General features: G+C 37.7%; 1 protein-coding gene across 9 annotated transcripts in view; it reads left to right on the forward strand.

Annotated features, from left to right (window-relative positions):
• The window catches only part of LOC111550158 (cadherin-like and PC-esterase domain-containing protein 1), a 304,071-nt gene that overhangs the window by 43,440 nt on the left and 242,550 nt on the right, over positions 1 to 18,081 (forward strand). For all 9 annotated transcript variants that reach the window (XM_026454346.1, XM_023223426.2, XM_023223430.2 and 6 more), the window contains one exon: positions 13,510 to 13,616. In XM_026454346.1, the coding sequence (XP_026310131.1) occupies positions 13,510 to 13,616 (107 nt within the window). The remainder of the gene's footprint in view (positions 1 to 13,509; positions 13,617 to 18,081) is intronic.

Raw genomic sequence — 18,081 nt, forward strand, 5'->3', positions numbered from 1 at the left:
CCTTTTTTTTGGGAAAGCAATCTGGAAAAATCTATAAAACTTTATATATACCTTTAAGCCAGCAATCTTATTCTTGGGAACCCGTATGATAGAATTTAAAGCATCAAAACATAATAAAGTATACACATAAATCTTAAAATTAATAATGTTGATGAAGTAGGAAAAATGATTCTAAATAAGGACAAACAAAAGAAGCAAGATTGCTGTACAAGTTTTTAGTAGTAAATAATGAGAGATAAAAACAGCAAATTATGTTCTCAACATTTCTGGAAAGGTAGAAAGTTAATGTTATGAGACTAAATGAAACTATGATTTCGTATAATTCTGTTAAAATATGTGAGATTAAGTGAGCTTTTCCATTATTCTCAGCAAACTAACACGGGAACAGAAAACCAAACACTGCATGTCTCATAAGTGGGAGTTGAACAATGAGAACACAGGGAGGGGAACATCACACCCCAGGGCCTGTCAGGGTGTGGGGCGGGCGGGCAAGGCGAGGGGTAGCATTAGGACAAATACCTAATGTATGCGGGGCTTAAAACCTAGATGACAGGTTGATAGGTGTAGCAAACCACCATGGCACATGTATACTTATGTAACAAACCTGCACATTCTGCACATGTATCCCAGAACTTGAAGTAAAAGAAATAAAAAGGAAAAAAAAAAAAAAAAAAAAAAAACCACGTAGCGGCATAGGAATGATGTAGTTTAATAGTACTTGGCATAGTTTCACATTGGCCTAAATATTCTTCGTCTCATAGATGACAGAATTATTAGCCTTAGGAGACACTTCTGATATACCCTTGGCTGCTGGGAACAGGGCCAATTTTAAGAAAACTGTGAAGTGGATGAAACTTGTCTTAGGCGACAGCCCTGTTTACTCATTACCCAGCTTCCTCCGTATCTGAAGCATACACATTAGGATCCAAGGAGACTTGGCCTGGCTCACCAGGTAGTGTCTACCACCTGGAGTTTGTTGTTATTTACTTATGAAAATGTACCTTCCTCCATCATATCTCAGGGCTTAAGATGTCACCTAGCAAATAAGAGAAAACTGCTGAGCCTGGTTCTAGGTAATACGCACACATTTTAACTGAGGCCAACCACTGTGAGGTTCTCTCTTTTTCTTAGATTGAAACCACTACTGAGTATCTGCCAAGTTAATATTTCTTCCTTCTATGGGAGGAATGCCTGCTGAGGAAACATGAGGGTGTGGGTCAGGGTTAGAAGAGAAGATTATTATTTCCTGTGTTTTCTTCATGACACTTTGTTGTGTCACTGTGTTCAGAAGCCTTAAGTAATAGGCTGGCAAGACACATAGAAGTCACATTTTGTTACTTGAAAGTTCATCACCTAGATGTTGGATTTATCTGCCTGTATCTACCTACCACATACCTAGCTATTCATTGAATAAATGCTTATATAAAGCTTATCAAGTATTGGACTGTGTCCTACACACTTTACAAATATTAACTCATTATCCCTGTAACATCCCCAAAATGTCAGTATTATCATTCCTGGGAGGTCTGAGTTTTATGCCTCATATCCTCTATTTGAAATGACCCTGAACAAGCTCATTAGATTATCTATTGTTTGATTTTAAAATGGAAGATAAGACTTCCTTCATAAATATCTCACAGTAATGTTATGGTTGGGTTCAATAAATCTCCAAAGATTATTGAAAATAATGCTTATGAATAGGAGATGTGTAATCCTAAAATACTTGTGGCATTAAGTAATAAGCCATTGAGAGACAGTTGATTATTCTTCTCATGTTAGCGAATTATATTTTCTCAAGCCTTAATTCTCATCTGTGCTGAATTAGTGTGGATTTATTCTTGAAATAAATTAGAAATCAGTGGTTCTTTCCTCCCTCTTAGACTTCTCACAATCCCCAATGCCTTATTATACAATGTTAACCCAGATATGATGAGGTTTTATTCATTGCATTTCACAAAAGTCATGCAAAATACCATTTAATAGAACAGGAAGAAGGAATAATATTTTGTTAAATGAAGTGTCATGATGCTAATTATACACTAAAACCTCTTTTCCTGTTCTGCAGAATTTGGCGTAAGGAATGTCTATCAAAATGCCATATTATATACTCAAGTAATAAAAGAAGCCAAGATACAGCATCAAACTCATGACAAGGATTATGAGGAGGACATTATTATAGCCAGATACCAAGTTTTTGTTTTGTTTTGTTTTGTTTTTTTGAGAAGGAGTCTCGCGCCGTCACCCAGGCTGGAGTGCAATGGCATGATCTCAGATCACTGCAACCTACGCCTCCCTGGTTCAAACGATTCTCCTGCCTCAGCCTCCAGAGTAGCTGGGATTACAGGCACCCACTGCCATGCCCAGCTATTTTTTGTATTTTAAACAGAGATGGAGTTTCACTGGGTTGGCCAGGCTGGTCTTGAACTCTGACCTCGTGATCTGCCCGCCTCTGCCTCCCAAAGTGCTGAAATTACAGGCATGAGCCACTGCACCCGGCTGACATCAAGAATCTTACAAGTGACACGAAGCACTCAAGTTTTATTCAACACACTGTTATTAAATAAGAGTGATATGTAGGACCCTATAATTGGTGTGGGTAGGGGAGGGAGCATTACAAAGGTGAGACCTTTCAAAGAACAATTGGGCAGAGGTGTATATCAGTGTTTCTCAAACTTAACTTGTGTATACCAATCATCTAGGGATCTTATTGGCAAATTCTGATTTTGTATGGTCAAAGTTGGGGCCTGAAAATTTGCATCTCTGCCAAGCTTTCAAGTCACGACAATGTGGATCCATGGAGCATTTCTGAGTAGCAAGGTTATACATGTTTAAATGTAATGTCAGGTAAAATAGAAGCAGTCTGAAGGGCAGAAATAAAATATTTTGGGAGAACAGAAAAGGAAATGGGCAATTCTGAATGTCGGGACCTAGGAAGGTGTCACAAGTAGAACACTTGGTGTGTAAGGATGATTTCTCAAGCAAATATTGGAGAGAAGAGCATTCAGCAGTGTGAGCTCCATACTAGAGGCATACAGGTTTGTAAGAGCTTGGAGTTTCAGGGGCCAAAAAAAGGCAGGTGCAGCTGGGGAACAGGAGTGTTTGGGAAAGGGAGGGGTTACTTCTGGGGAAAGGAGACTAGAAGATTTGGTTTGAGTAGATGTGCAGAGACTTGGTTGCTTTGCTAAGGAATTTGACCTGTATTGTTCTGACAAGGATGAGATCTGTATTTTAAGAGAATAACTCTGACTATAGGAGGAAAAATAGATTCTAGAAGGAAAAATAATTAGAAGCAGGGAGCTAGAAGACTTTGCAGAGATGATATCTTAGATTTAGAGAATGGGATAGGATTTAGAAAGGACAGGAAATGTTTTAAAAATTTAAATTTAGAATTGATGGTGTTTGAAATTAATAAGATTTGGGAATGAGATGTGAGTACCAGCTGAAGATGTCCTTATGCCTTCTAGTTTGAGGAAGAGTGGTTATAGCCTCGATGATTAAAAAAAATGTAGGGCTGGGCACAGTGGCTCAGGCCTGTAATCCTAGCATTTTGGGAGGCAGAGGTGGGAGGATTGTGTGAGCCCAGGAGTTTGAGACCATCCTGGGCAAGACAGTGAGACCCCCGTCTCTACAAAAAATTAAAAAATTGCCAGGTATAGTGGTGGGCAGCTGCAGTCCAACCTACTCAGGAGGCTGAGGCAGGAGGAACATTTGAGTCCAGGAGGTCAAAGCTGCAGTGAGCTGTGATCACACCACTGCACTCCAGCCTGGGAGACAGACTGAGGCCCTGTCTTTAAAAAAAAAAAAAAAGGAGAAAGAGCAGGTCTTTTGCTGGGAGATAATGGGTTCAAATTTGTGTGTTTTCAGCAGGGCATCTCTTCTAGAGTATACTGGAAATGCCTCTTGAAACATAAGAAAGATTAAGAAATGTGAATTTCGGAGCCAATGACAGAAGCAATAGTTAAAACCATATGTGTCAATAAAATGCCAAAAGAGATGTTAAATTTAGAGGGAAATAGTAATAAAGGTAAAGGAAAGATAGGGATTTGAAGGGCTGTTTGCATTTAAAAAATTTTCATTTCAATAAGTTTCTGGGGAGAAGGTGGTGTTTGGCTACATGAATAAGTAACTTAGTGGTGATTTCTGAGATTTTGGTACACCCATCACCCAAGCAGTGTACACTGTACCCAATGTGTAGTCTTTTATCCTTCACCACCCCCCACCTTCTTCCTCAAATCCCCAAATTCCAGTGCATCATTCTTATGCCTTTGCATCATAGCAGCTCCCATATAATACTGAGAACATACGATGTTTGGTTTTCCATTCCTGAGTTACTTCATTTGGAATAAAAGTCTCCCAGTTCCATCCAGGTTGCTGTGAATGCCATTATTTCATTCCTTTTTATCGTTGAGTAGTATTCCATGGCATGTGTACACACACACACACACACACACACACACAAACGCACACATATATATAATTTTCTTTATCTACTCATTGATTGATGAGCATTTGGACTGGTTCTATATTTTTGAAATTGCAAATTGTGCTGCTATAAACATGTTTGTGTAAGTATCTTTTTCATATAATGATTTCTTTTCCATGGGTAGATACCTAGTAGTGGCATTGCTGAATCAAATAGTAGATCTACTTTTAGAGTTTTAAGGAATCTCCACACTGTTTACCATAGTGGTTGTACTAGTTTACAATTCCACCAACTGTGCAAAAGTGCTCCCTTTCACTGCATCCATGCCAACATCTATTTTTCTTTTTATTTTTTGGTTATGGCCTTTCTTGCAGGAGTGAGGTGTTATCACATTGTGGTTTTGATTTGCATTTGTCTGATAATTAGTGTTGTTGAGCACTTTTCCATATGCTTTTCAGAAATTTATATATCTTCTTTTGAGAATTGTCTACTCATGTCTTTGGCCCACTTTTTGATGGGACTGTTTGTTTTGGTCTTGCTGATTTGTTTGAGTTCCTTGTAGATTCTGGATATTAGTCCTCTGTTGGATGTATACAATGTGAAGATTTTCTCCCACTCTGTGGGTTGTCTGTTAATTCTGCTGATTATTTCTTTTGCTGTGCAGAAGCTTTTTAGTTTAATTAAGTCCCTTCTATTTATCTTTGTTTTGGTTGCATTTGCTTTTGGGCTTTTGGTCATGAAGTCTTTGCCTAAGCTAATGTCTAGAAGGGTTTTTTCTGATGTTGTCTTCTAGAATATTTATGGTTTTGGGTCTTAACTTTAAGTATTTGATTCATCTTGAGTTGATTTTTGTATAACGTGAGAGATGAGGATCCAGTTTCATTCTTTTACATATGGTTTTCCAATTATCCCAGCACCATTTGTTGAATAGGGTGTCCTTTCCACACTTTATATTTTTGTTTGCTTTTTTGAAGATCAGTTTGCTATAAGTATTTGGGGTTATTTCTGGGTTCTCTATTCTGTTGTATTGGTGTATGTGCCTATTTTTATACCAGTACCATGCTGTTTTGGTGACTATGGCCTTATTGTATAGTTTGAAGTGAGGTAATGTGATGCCTCCAGATTTGTTCTTTTTACATAGTCTTGCTTTGGCTATGCGGCTCCTTTTTGGTTGCATATGAATTTTAGGATTATTTTTTCTACTTCTGTGAAGAAGGATGGTGACAGTTTGATGGGAATTGTATTGAATTTGTAGATTGCTTTTGGCACTTTGGTCATTTTGACAATATTGATTCTACCCACCCATGAGCATGGGATGTGTTTCCATTTGTTTGTGTCATCTTTGATTTCTTTCAGCAGTGTTTTGTAGTTTTCCTTATAGAGGTCTTCCAGGTCCTTGATTAGGTATATTCCTAAGTATTATTGTTTTTTTGCAGCTGTTTTGAAAGGGGTTAAGTTCTTAATTTGATTCTCAGTTTGGTCACTGTTGGTATATTGCAGAGTTACTGATTTGTGTACATTAATTTTGTATCCTGAAACTTTGCTGAATTCATTTACCAGTTCTAGAAGCTTTCTGGATGAGTCTTTAGGGTTTTCTAGGTATACAGTCATATTATCAGCAAGCAGCGATAATTTGACTTACTCTTTGCCAATTTGGGTGCCCTTTATTTCTTTCTTTTGTCTGTTGCTCTAGCTATGACTTCCAGTACTATGTTGAATAGAAGTGGTGAAAGTGAGCATCCTTTTCTTGTTCCAGTTATCAGGGGGAATGCTTTCAACTTTTCCCCATTCAGTATAATGTTGGCTGTGGGTTTGCTGTAGATGGCTTTTAGTACCTTAAGGCATGTGAGGAGTTGCATGTATTAAGCAGGGGCTTTCAACTTATCATGTTTCATTCCGCTCACTCCTCTTGGCTGTGACAGTTTCTCAGACTTTCCATTTTTTATGACCTTGACAGTTTTGAGAGGAACTGGTCAGCTATTTTGATGTTCCTCAGTGGGAATTTGCCTGACGTTTTTTTCATGATTAGACTAGAGTTATGGTTTGAAGGAGTGTGAACACAGAGATAAAGCATCATCCTTATCACATCATGTCAAGAGTTTGCACTAACCACATGACTTAGCTCTGTTCATGTTAACCTGATTATCTGACTGAGGTAATTTTTGCTAGGTTTTTCCACTATATTATTTTATTCCCTCTTTCCATATTGAACTATTTGGAAAGGTGTCACCATATGCCATTCACACTACATAACTGTTTTAGAATTATTCTGCATGAGAGATTTGTCTCTTCATCACTATGTATGTATTTATTCAGTCAGTTATTTGCACCATTACGGGCTCATGGATATTTATTTTCTACTTTAGCTTATAATTAAATATTATTCTATTTATTTAGTTACCCAGATTGCTCCAGCTCTAATCATTGACTTAAGTGTGTCTTTGATGTACCTTTATTGTTGCTTTTCTTTGTTTGCTTGTTTGTTTGTTTTTGAGCACTTTCTTACTTTCTGACACTGCAACAGTCTAGGCTTATCTTGTGTGTTTCCTGCCCCAACCCTTTAATCAGTGATTCCTCCAACAACATGGTTCCTTTTATTGGAGAATGGTAAATAAAATTAATTATGGGTGCTATGGTACTGTTCCATAGATGTACTACATGAAGAGTGCAGAGTAAGGAATTGGTTAATGCAACTTGAGAAATTTGGGAAGAGATAGAGGTATTTGCAATGGTTAACTTATATCCAACTAATCTTGTGGTGGAATCAAGTATAGACCCTAATTTATCATCAATCAGCTAAAAATGTACTCATGAACATAATACTCTGCACTAATCCTGATAAAGGATGGATACAGGTAAATACTTTGTTATTTAATCAGGATTTTATAATTTAGTTGTGAAAAGAAGGGTAATACAAAGGAACAGTGAACAGATAAAATATCCTCACGTATTATATTATAAAGGAATATTATGAATTACTAAAAAGTGAGATACCTTTAGTACTTCACCTTAAAGGAAAGAAACTCAGGAAATCATCCTTGTTGTATCCTTATGGAATATGATAGTTTAATATTGTGAATAAGTAAATGAGGCTTGGCTTTTGTAGCTTTGTCTTCTAGAAGCTCTTGGACAAGTTTATTTTCCAAACTATACTTTACAAATCTGTTCTGCCTAAAATTAATGTGTGTTTACAGAAAATTTCCAATATATAAAGCACTGGAATCTCCCATTTGTTTTTATAATTTAAGCACAATGAGTTATTAACTTTGTTCTTCTCATGTTTATTTCTCCTCTTTTATCCTTACCAGCTAAGAACCAAAATTATATTTATTTCATTTTTTAAAAACTAATGTTTTTCTATTATTCTATTTTTAATTATAGAATAGAATTTCAATATACTTGCTTTTGATTTAATTATAATTGTTTGCCGTTCACATGCAGTTATTCACTGATTTACTCGTTTATACATTTTACAAATACGTGGCAAATGCTTTATATTTCAGCCACTATTTTAGGTACTGAGAATCTAGCAGTGAACAAAATAGATATAGCCTCTGCCCTCATGGAGCAGACATTCAAATTGGGGAAACCATAATAAACAAATACAGAAAAAAATATATATATAATCTGTGAGACGGTTGTAAATACCATGGAAAAGAAGAAAGCAGGAATAGACTTAATATTGTTAAATTTTTATTAAGTGTGCCAGAAAATTAAAGTTGTCATTCCTTGAGAATAAACAGCATTTGATGCTAATATGAGTGATGCTCTCTCAGAGTTCTCTATTGTTCTCTCGATTAAATTATGGATCTTGCAGATGTTATCAGTGAAGGAGGTCATTTATGAGTCGGGAAATGAGTGTTTGCTTTATGGCAGCGTGTCTATGAGAAACTGGAAATATTCTAAAGGCAGCCTCACTCCTTATTGCAGATACTTGATTTTAAAACAAAACCAAACAAAAACCTCTAAAAATTGCTCTTTTAACACAAACTGATGTTAGCTGGTTTCTGAGAACACTTAGAGAAGGATAAAAACTGTAGTCAGTGCCATTTTATATCTGAATTAATTGATCTGGATCCTGACATCTCCTTCCAAAATTGCCTGAGAAGTTTGTGTCTTTTCCAGAGATAACACTATGAAGGCATGATAGTGATTTGTGTTATCAGCAGTTTTGCTTCCGAGTGTTTGGGAGGTGCCTGTAGGTTTTTCACATTTCTGTAATTCTGAGATGGGGACTGGAGCATCCACATCCTGTTTTCCTAGAATTATGCCCTATGACCTTTCTATTTAAAACCTGGTAAGCCTGATCAGGAAGTTCTGGTTTCTCTGCAACAGGGAAAGAAATAATTTTAACGGTTAAAAAAAAAAAACTGAGAAAGTTTTAAGGATGTATTTTCAAAAATAGATAGAGTTCAAGTACATATTTCTAGTTCCCGAGTACCTGTGAGGTAAGTATTAGCTCCTTTTGTATAGGAAGATTTAACTTTGATTACCAGTGGTATTGCCAGTAGTATGATGGGGCACAATACCTAGGTGAGGGTCTAGGAATACCTGAGTTATACCTGCTGTAGTTATTTCTTCCTCCGAGCTTCCAAAGAAAAACAGATGCACTGGAGAGTGAGAGAGAAAGGCTAGTTTCTCCAGATAATTTCCGTGTCTGTTTCCTCACATGTAAAGCACATGTAATAACACGTAAAAATTGTTTCTACCCCACCGGGTTGTTGGAAATATTACATAAATTAATACATGTAAAGCATCAATAGCTAAATTTATTTGTTGCTTCCCTGTTTTCAAAGGAGTTAATGGTGTAATGTTCAAGAACATGGCCACTAGAACTAGTTGTTTGTATCCAAACTCTCCTCCCACCACTAACTGGAAGGGCGACCTTGGGGAAGTTATTTAACCTTTCTGTGCCTGTAAAAAAATAGAATAATCATATAAAATAGATTATTATATGGGATAAATGAGATAATACAAATACGTGGAACAATATTTGGCACATTGTAAGTTCTGAAGTACTACTAGCTGTTGACATCATTGTTACTACTATTTCTACTACTCATTTATTCATAGTGGCTTTGGCCCCCAAATCCTAATGCAGTGTTCTAAAGAGCAAGGCTAAATCATATGGGGATGTCCTTTTCCCCATGCCAGGAGAACCTAAGAAGTCACCATCCAAAGTGACCAGGGGCTTTGCCTGTTTTCAGCTAACACAAGTCTGATGTCTTAGCACTTCTTACTCTAATGTCAACCTTCTCGGTGCAGAAAAAGCACATCGAGAAAGACACAAACAACGAGCATTTACTCCAGTGCTTAGAAAGAGCCTGTCCTAGGCCATTTACAAGTATGACAACAGCCTTGAGACAGGCTCAACATGGAAAAAAGTCTAATGAGAGAGTGAATGAAAAAGAGATGAGGCAAGGCCCAGGTAGGAGCAGATTCTGAGCCACTTTTGCACCCAAACTAGGAAGAAGAGATGTAAGAAAAAAAGATGATCAGAGACCACTCGTGATTTTTCCAGGCTCTAAAAGAAAAGAACCCTAAGAGTTGCAGCCCTTGCCACCTTTAATGTAACCAACAAAATGTCCTTGGAGTTGAATGACCTTCCCCAATCTTATGGAATAGCATGATAAATCTAGACATAAAAGGGTAGATTCAAACATCCCTCTAGGACCAGTTAACCAAATAGCAGTTTGCCTGATGTTATCTTAATAAAACCAATTTATCTAATGAACAACTCTAATTCATTAAAAGCTAATACACGGAACATCAATTTGTCAAATGGCCAGCTCATGGAAACCTGGAACACTATTATTTTATGCCAGGTCTAGAATGGTGTGCTGCTATGAGAGACAGAGCCCAAGCAGAGTTAGGGCCAGGTATGGGGGTAAGAGACCATGGCAAACTGGAGAAGATGTGGGGAGTGGCTCCAGCCAGTCACTGCCTTGTAGGATATGGACCCAGTGTTACCAGAGCTTCCAAGTTTTCAAATAAAGGCTGAAATTGGACTTTTATATGTGAATTGAGCTGACATTTGCATTTTGGCAAATACTTAAAACAAAAACAAAACAAACGCTGTGCAGGCCAGATGTATCCTGTCTGAGGGCTTGACTTGCCTGTGTGCCTTTAGTTTACAATCTCTGCTGGAGACTTAGGGCATTTGCCTCCTAAATGCTCATGCTTTCAGCTGTGAAATGTGGCTCCAAAGTCCCACAATATATAGTAATTTGTCATTGTGCTGAGGTACAAATTTGTATCCCACATGCTCCAAGGCTAACTTCTCAATGTGATTTACTTAGCTAGTGAAAGTGCTTTGATCTCTGCCCAGTTTCTACATTTCAATGTGGTGTTAGGGTTTCTTTAACTAAATTTTAATACATAGTACCTCTCATGAAACAAGTAAAACTTCATTAGAAAAAGGAAAAGGGCTTTGGAAAGCAGGGGAGGGAGTTGACTTCTAATGTTGGAAATAGAAATGAAGACAAAGTGAAAAGGTCTACTAAATGTGTAACTAGGAAATAGCTTTGGGGACATTGAGGTGGGATTCAATGTGGGTAACAGTGGGGGTTTTGAGTGGAAACAATCAGCATTTTTAAACCATGCTAGCAAGCATTCGGGAAGAAGGTGTATGAAGATATTACTTGAAATTTCAGTTACACTTTACTTCATTTTAAGAGGAGATTTGTGGACTATACACTATTTTTAAATTATTAATTTAAAATATTAATTAAACATCTTTGAGGGATGAGGGGGTCACCCTCATGAATGCCAAAAAGCTGTGTAATGCTTTGTAAGTTATTTTACTTTCTCACACTTTGTTTTTAATTTGATCCCTCAAAGAGATTGTTGAGGGCAGTGACTTTCTGCTCTGTGTTTTTTTTTTCTATTTACTTTCATACTTTGAGTACAATGTTCTGTTCATAGGAGATTCTTAATAAATTCAATGCTTTGAATTATTTAAATGTGTCTTTCCATTTTAAACATTTATGGCTTAAATATATATTTCTATCAACTCTAGAAATGATGTATGTGCCTTGAATAGTGAAGAAGGGTATGCTTTAGACGTGGAGGAATATAAAACTTACTCTGAGACCAAAACGCCACAGGTCATGATTTGAAATCCCTCTTTGCATATCTTTATCTTCTTAAAATATTTAGTTGGGAATCATATGACAGGAGGTTTCTTCTAGGGTTCTAGCATTTCCTGGGCTAGAAATGATATAGAATAATATAGTCTTTGTGTTTCGATTTGAATCCAAATCAAAAAGTTTGGGATGAAAAAGCCAGGTGCACTTTTAAAATAAAGTATTGGAATCATCATATAGTATTTGGTTTTGTCTATAGGAATCGATGGGAACTTTTCTTGAAAGTGAGAGTGTATGGAACAGGGTAGATCTTGCAAGCCTAAGGCCATGTTGCTACATGATGAGATTTCTCTCATCCCCAAATCAGCTGCTGCTCCTCTCCTTGCACCTTTGCCTTATTGTGCTGTCTTCCAGCATCTTGGGATACATCAAACAAACAGAGAAGTTCTAGGACAAGAGCTTGATTCAATTGCCTGGACTCCTTTGTTTGGTAGAAAGGTTTCCCTTCCAGCAACAGGACAATTAAAAACAGGGGAACCAGTAGCCCAGACAGCACAGGACTTGTGAAGCTGAAAAGCACAGGACTTGTGATTGGTGGGGAGTGAAATTTCATTTCTAATTGTCATAGATCCCTCTTCCTTATTAATACTTTTCTCATAAAGCTTTTTTTTGGAAATATTATGCTTCTCAAGTGAGGAATTCTGAAAAAATTTGAAAGGAGAGGTATTAAAGAAGTTGGTTGCTTCTAGGCTTTTTAGAAGCTCCTAGACCTAATGCAGGAGATGACTGGTGAGGTCTGGCATGAATAATCACTCAAATATATTTATCTCATGATTGATCAACAAAAGATCAATTTCTTTTTTGGTATATAGAAATTGTTTAAGTGTTTTTTAAATTGGATTTTCATCCAAAATAAGGACTATTTCCTAAGTAATACCAATTCATTTAGACATTACCCAGTGGGGTTTTCTTATGGTTATTTTTGAGATACCTATTTTTATATTGTCTCTGAATAACATTAAAAATTGAAATACATTTCTTCTGTTGCTTTTATTGTTGCTTTTTCTCTATGAGGTAATGTGTTTACCATGCTCTCAAGGAGTAGTTATTCATGCATTATTCAAGAAATATTTTTAAAGCACCAATTATATGTAGGACATGTGATTTATATCTGTATCTATATGTAGATATAGATATATAGCAATATATATAACTATATATAAAATCAAAGTGAATAAAGTTTAATAAACCCATGTATACACACAAATGTTAACTTTAAAATGTTTAGAGATTAGGCAAGAATGTACCCTTCTGAGATTATTTTGGCAAGTTAGTATGATTTATTGGCAAAGAGTTTTGTCCTTGGTGAAACAGGTGAAATATCATTTGCTTTCATCTGTGTTATACTCCACAGTTTGAACTGAACTCTGCTGTGTATAACTAGATTACAAATTTCTTTTATGCAAAACCTGTTTTTATTTTCATTGAATTTTATTTTCTGCCTATTACAACATTTTCTTTTATGAAACATTACAAAAGTAAATTTGATGTTTGACGTTTAGATCTGTGAAAAATAGTGGGAGTATCCAAGCCTGGAACAAAATATTTGATGTTTTCACTTCTTATCGTTATTTGATTTCACAACTTTCTTCTATCTTAAAAGATTTTATTATTTTTCCTCCCAAATCCATAAAAAAGACTTTATTAATTTTTAAAAGAAGTGATTTAAGGTATTCTAATTTCAATCTTTTAAATGAATTTTATGTCTTTAGACAATTAAATTATCTATAGAATAGAATACTAAATATAAAAATATTAGAACTTCCAAAATTTAAAATTTGAATTTTAGTTATTTTATTGACTTTTTGTCTTAAGTATATTTGAGATCATTTACTTGTGTTTTAGAATTTAACTAATTACATTTTTTTTCTGAAGATTTAAATATTGCCTTTAAAATATCTGATGAAAACTTATTTGTTTTGAATATTCTTTTGCTTTTAGGTGATCTGGGCTCTTGGGATCTGCTCATTTGCCTGTCTTCTAAGAAAGCAAAAGGAAAACCCTGCATATCCAAGGAGATCATGTGCCAGTTAGGTTTACATCAAAAGGTAAATACTCTCAAAATGTGCACAGATTTTATCATCCCTACAGATATTAACACTGGCATTTCCTGATCTATAATGTTTAAGAGTCTTAAAGAATTAGTGTTATTATATCTATGGAGAATCTGCCAACTGGCCATGCCTTATATACTTTACCATAAAATAGTCACCACTTTCTGTTTGATAAGATCTCCCTCAGCTTCAGCTGCTGCAGATATTGTTTTACTCAGCAAGACCCAACTTTAACTAGAAGTCTGTAGCCTATGAAGTGTTGCTTAATCTGACCACTTATTCACCGAAGTGATAAAGTCTTTATTTTTTAGATGCCTGTTCTCATTTATTCTAACTTAAGTTAGTGTCTTAAATTACAATAAAATTTAAAAAATTTCTAATTACCTTTTAAAATTGACATTTAGTACTTACTGTTTATATTGTGTGAACTTTTATAAATAGTTTTAGAAAACTTAACTAAAAATTATCCAATGTTTACCATGTGCTAGTCACTGTGCTGGAAAATTTACATATTGTTGATACCGGCAACGAATCTGTAAGAAAAGTGCCAAATCCAATAGCTCTTATACAGCCCCTGACTGGAGATGGAGTATTGTACCCAGATCACTTGACATTCCTACAATTCACCATCTAGATAACTCGTTTTTTTCTAACTCTTCACTTTTTTGGCATTTGGGCTGAGCACACGCTTTTGTTACTCTATGTACATCTCTGGCCATTCCTCCTCTGTTGTCCTTACAATCAACTTTTCTCTGCCCATTCTTGGAATGCATGTGTTCCCTAACACCAATCCTGAAATTTCAACAACCATTTGTAGTTGAGATTCCAAAATCTACCTTAGGTACAGAGCACTTTCCCAGGCTTCCGGCTTGAATATGCAACAGGCTGCTGAACATCTGCATTTGGATGTCCCACAGACATATCAAACTCAACCTGGAGAAAACTGACTCATTCCTTTCCTCAGTAAATTCTCTTCTGCTCTTGTGTTCAGAAGCTTCAGAGCTTCTGTTTTGTTTGTTATAAGCAGAATCACCCAGTCTGTCATCTCCCAAGATAGAAATTACCCACTTTGTCGTCTGCTAAGATAGAAGGGCCATCACCGTTGAGCCCTTCCTTCCTCTTTCTTGGCATTGACCTTTTATCGATTGCCAATACCTCTGAATTTAACCTCTTAACATGTCTTTTTTTCTTCTGTTTTTGTTTTGTTTTTTGAGACAAAAGTATCCCTCTGTCACCCAGGCTATAGTGCAATGGCATGATCTCACCTCACTGCAACTTCCACCTCCTTCCACCTCCCAGGTTCAAGCAGTTCTCGGGCATCAGCCACCCAAGTAGCTGAGATTACAGATGTGCACCACCATGCCTGGCTAATTTTTGTATTTTTAGTAGAGATGGGGTTTTGCTGTGTTGACCAGGCTGGTCTCGAACTCCTGGCCTCATGTGATCTACCTGCCTTGGCCTCCCAAAGTCCTGGGATTATAGACCTGAGCCACCATGCCAAGCCTACCTCTAAACATTTCTCACATCTGTCATCTATTCTCTGTACTTACTACCTTTATTCTGGTCAGATAATCATCATCTCTTACCTGAGTTATTGCTAAATCTTCCTCACTGGTTTTTCTGAAGCGAATATTTTACCCCTGAAATCTATCCTACTCACAATTATGAGATGAAAAATATAAAATAGTGAACTTGCCTTTTTACATCTATGCTGGAAATCTTGAATGGCTTCTCATCAATCCTAGAATAAAGTCTTAGTATTTGCTTTGTATTAGGCTTCTGGGAAGAATTAAATGCCATACTCATAAAGGTGTATCTGAAGACAAACTAATAAAGAAACTATTTACAGAGGTTTTGGCAGGGGAAAATAAACTAAAAGGCCTAGTGAGGCGCTCAGGAACCAGCAACATTATAAAAGTTTTACCACACTGGGTTGTAGGAGGGATATGTAGAAGGAATGGTGTAGCCAGAATCTCATGAGAACTGGAACCAAGAAGGAGGCGTCCTTGGAAAGGTGCTGTAAACTTAGGGGAGTGTAGCCTTTGCCATATCACAGACCTGCAGAGAGGAAGCCTTGTGGATAAACATCCCACCTCTCTCTACTCCCACCCTCCAATCTCTTGCCAATGCCTCTCATTGGTCCAAGCTAACTGCTAGTCAAAGGGCAAGAGATTCTCTGTGATGCCACCCACAAAAGTCAGTCTCTTGGGGGACAGAGCAGGCGGCAGAGAACTGGGGGGCCAAGTGGTGACTATTTAGCACAATAAGCTAGTCAAGGTTTTTTGCGAATGACTTTGGCCTAACAGTACCCTTCTCTTATATCTTTCTAACTGGGTGTCATGCTGCAAGTGATATGAAACTGCTTATTATTCCCTAAACCCTGGTGCTGTTTTCTGTCATATACCTTTATTCTTACTGTTTTATCTGCCTGAAATGCTCTTTCTCAGTCCTCTTTACCTCAGTGATTTTCAACCAGGGAGAGATTCTGTCTGCTCTAGTAATATTTGGCGATGTCTAGAGATATTTTTGGTTTTGTCACATGTAGGGGGGGGTGGTTGGTACTGGCATCTGTAAGTTAAAGTCAAGGATGCTGCTAAATATTGTATAATGCCCACAACAAATAATTGTGTGGTCAAATATGTTCATAGTGGCAGGGTTGAGAAACCTTGATGTGGTCCCTTGCCTTAAAGTCAGTGCTTAAGTCTGCTACACTCAGCACCACTATCACCTCAGAAGCTCCAAAGCTTGTGTTTTGTTGGTTATAAGTGGAATCACCCACTCTGTCATCTCCTAAGATAGAAATCTGGTCTTCACCCTCCAACCCTTCCTCTTCCTTGTCATCTACAATTGCCAATACTATGGAATTTAACCTGTAAATATTTCTCAGATCTGTTATCTATTCTCTGTACTTACAACCTTTATTCTGCTTACCTGGATTGCAGGCAGGGCTTCCTGGCCTTTCTCTTCCTAGATATTCATACAAATCCTCAATTCTATACTTATCTCGAATTCTATACTTATCACATGGTTCATTTTTTTCTTTGTCATCCGCAAATACACGTCAGGCTCCACCAGCTAATGAGGACAAATGAGGTCACATTGGCATTAGTATTGATATTTTGGGGGCAATACAGGTTTTTTTTTTGTTTTGTTTTTGAAACAGAGTTTCACTCTTGTTGCACAGGGTGGAGTACAATGGCAGGATCTCGGCTCACTGCAACCTCTGCCTCCCAGGTTCAAGCGATTCTCTTGCCTCATCCTCTGGAGCAGTTGGATTACAGGCGTCTGCCACCACACCCAGCTAATTTTTTGTATTTTTAGTAAAGACGGGGTTTCATCATGTTGACCAGGTTGGTCTTGAACTCCTGACCTCAGGTGATCCACCCGCCTGGGCCTCCCGAAGTGCTGTGATTACAGGCATGAGCCACCATGCCTGGCTCGCCTGCAATACAGGTTTTATTTGTTTGTTTGAGATTAAAGTCTTGCTCTGTCACACAGGCTAGAGTGCAGTGGCTGATCTCCACTCACTGCAACCTCCGGCTCTGGGTTCAAGCGATTCTCCTTCCTCGGCCTCCCCAGTAGCTGGGATTACAGGCACATACCACCACAGCCAGCTAAGTTTTGTATTTTTAGTAGAGATGAGGTTTCACCATCTTGGCCAGGCTGGTCTCAAACTCCTGATCTCGTGATCCACCCGCCTCTGCCTCCCAAAGTACTGGGATTACCGGCATGAGCCACCATGCCTGGTCACAGATTTCTTAAGAAGCTTTCTGGTGGGTCTCAGCAGCTCGGGAGCGGCAGCGGCCAGGCAGCCTAGCTTCGCGAAGGCTCTCGGTGCGAGGAGGCTGCAGGCACCTGGCATGCGCCCTCCTCGTCATCAGGATGCCCAAGAGGAAGGTCATGAAGGGACCACCAAGGAAGAGCCCAAGAGGAGATTGGCGCGGTTGCCAGCTAAACCTGCTCCTGCAAAAGTGGAAGCAAAGCTGAAAAATGCAGCAGCGAAGAATACATCTTCAGACAAAAAAGTGCAAACAAAAGGGAAAAGGGGAGCAAAGGGAAAACAGGCCAAAGTGGCAAACTAAGAAACTCAAGAAGATTTACCTGCAGAAAACAGGGAAATGAAAACTGAGGAGAGTTCAGCCTCTGACGAAGCAGGAGAGAAAGAAACCAAGTCTGATTAATACCGTATACCATGTCTTATCAGCGGTCCCTTTCTCTCTTCTTGTGCAATCCAGAGGAGTATTTCTTATCAATTATTTTGTAAATGCAAGTGTTTTAGTAGCTCTAGAAACATTTTTAAGAAGGAGGGAATCCCACCTCATCCCATTTTTTAAGTGTAAATGCTTTTTTTAGAGGTGAAATCATTCGCTGGTTGTTTATTTTTTTTGGTACAACCAGAAAATAGTGTGGGACATTGAATTCTGGGAGGCTTTGACTGTCTCGGGTGTCAGCTTAACAT

The sequence above is a fragment of the Piliocolobus tephrosceles genome, unplaced genomic scaffold (assembly GCF_002776525.5).
Source record: "Piliocolobus tephrosceles isolate RC106 unplaced genomic scaffold, ASM277652v3 unscaffolded_41, whole genome shotgun sequence".
Classification (NCBI taxonomy): Eukaryota; Metazoa; Chordata; class Mammalia; order Primates; family Cercopithecidae; genus Piliocolobus; species Piliocolobus tephrosceles.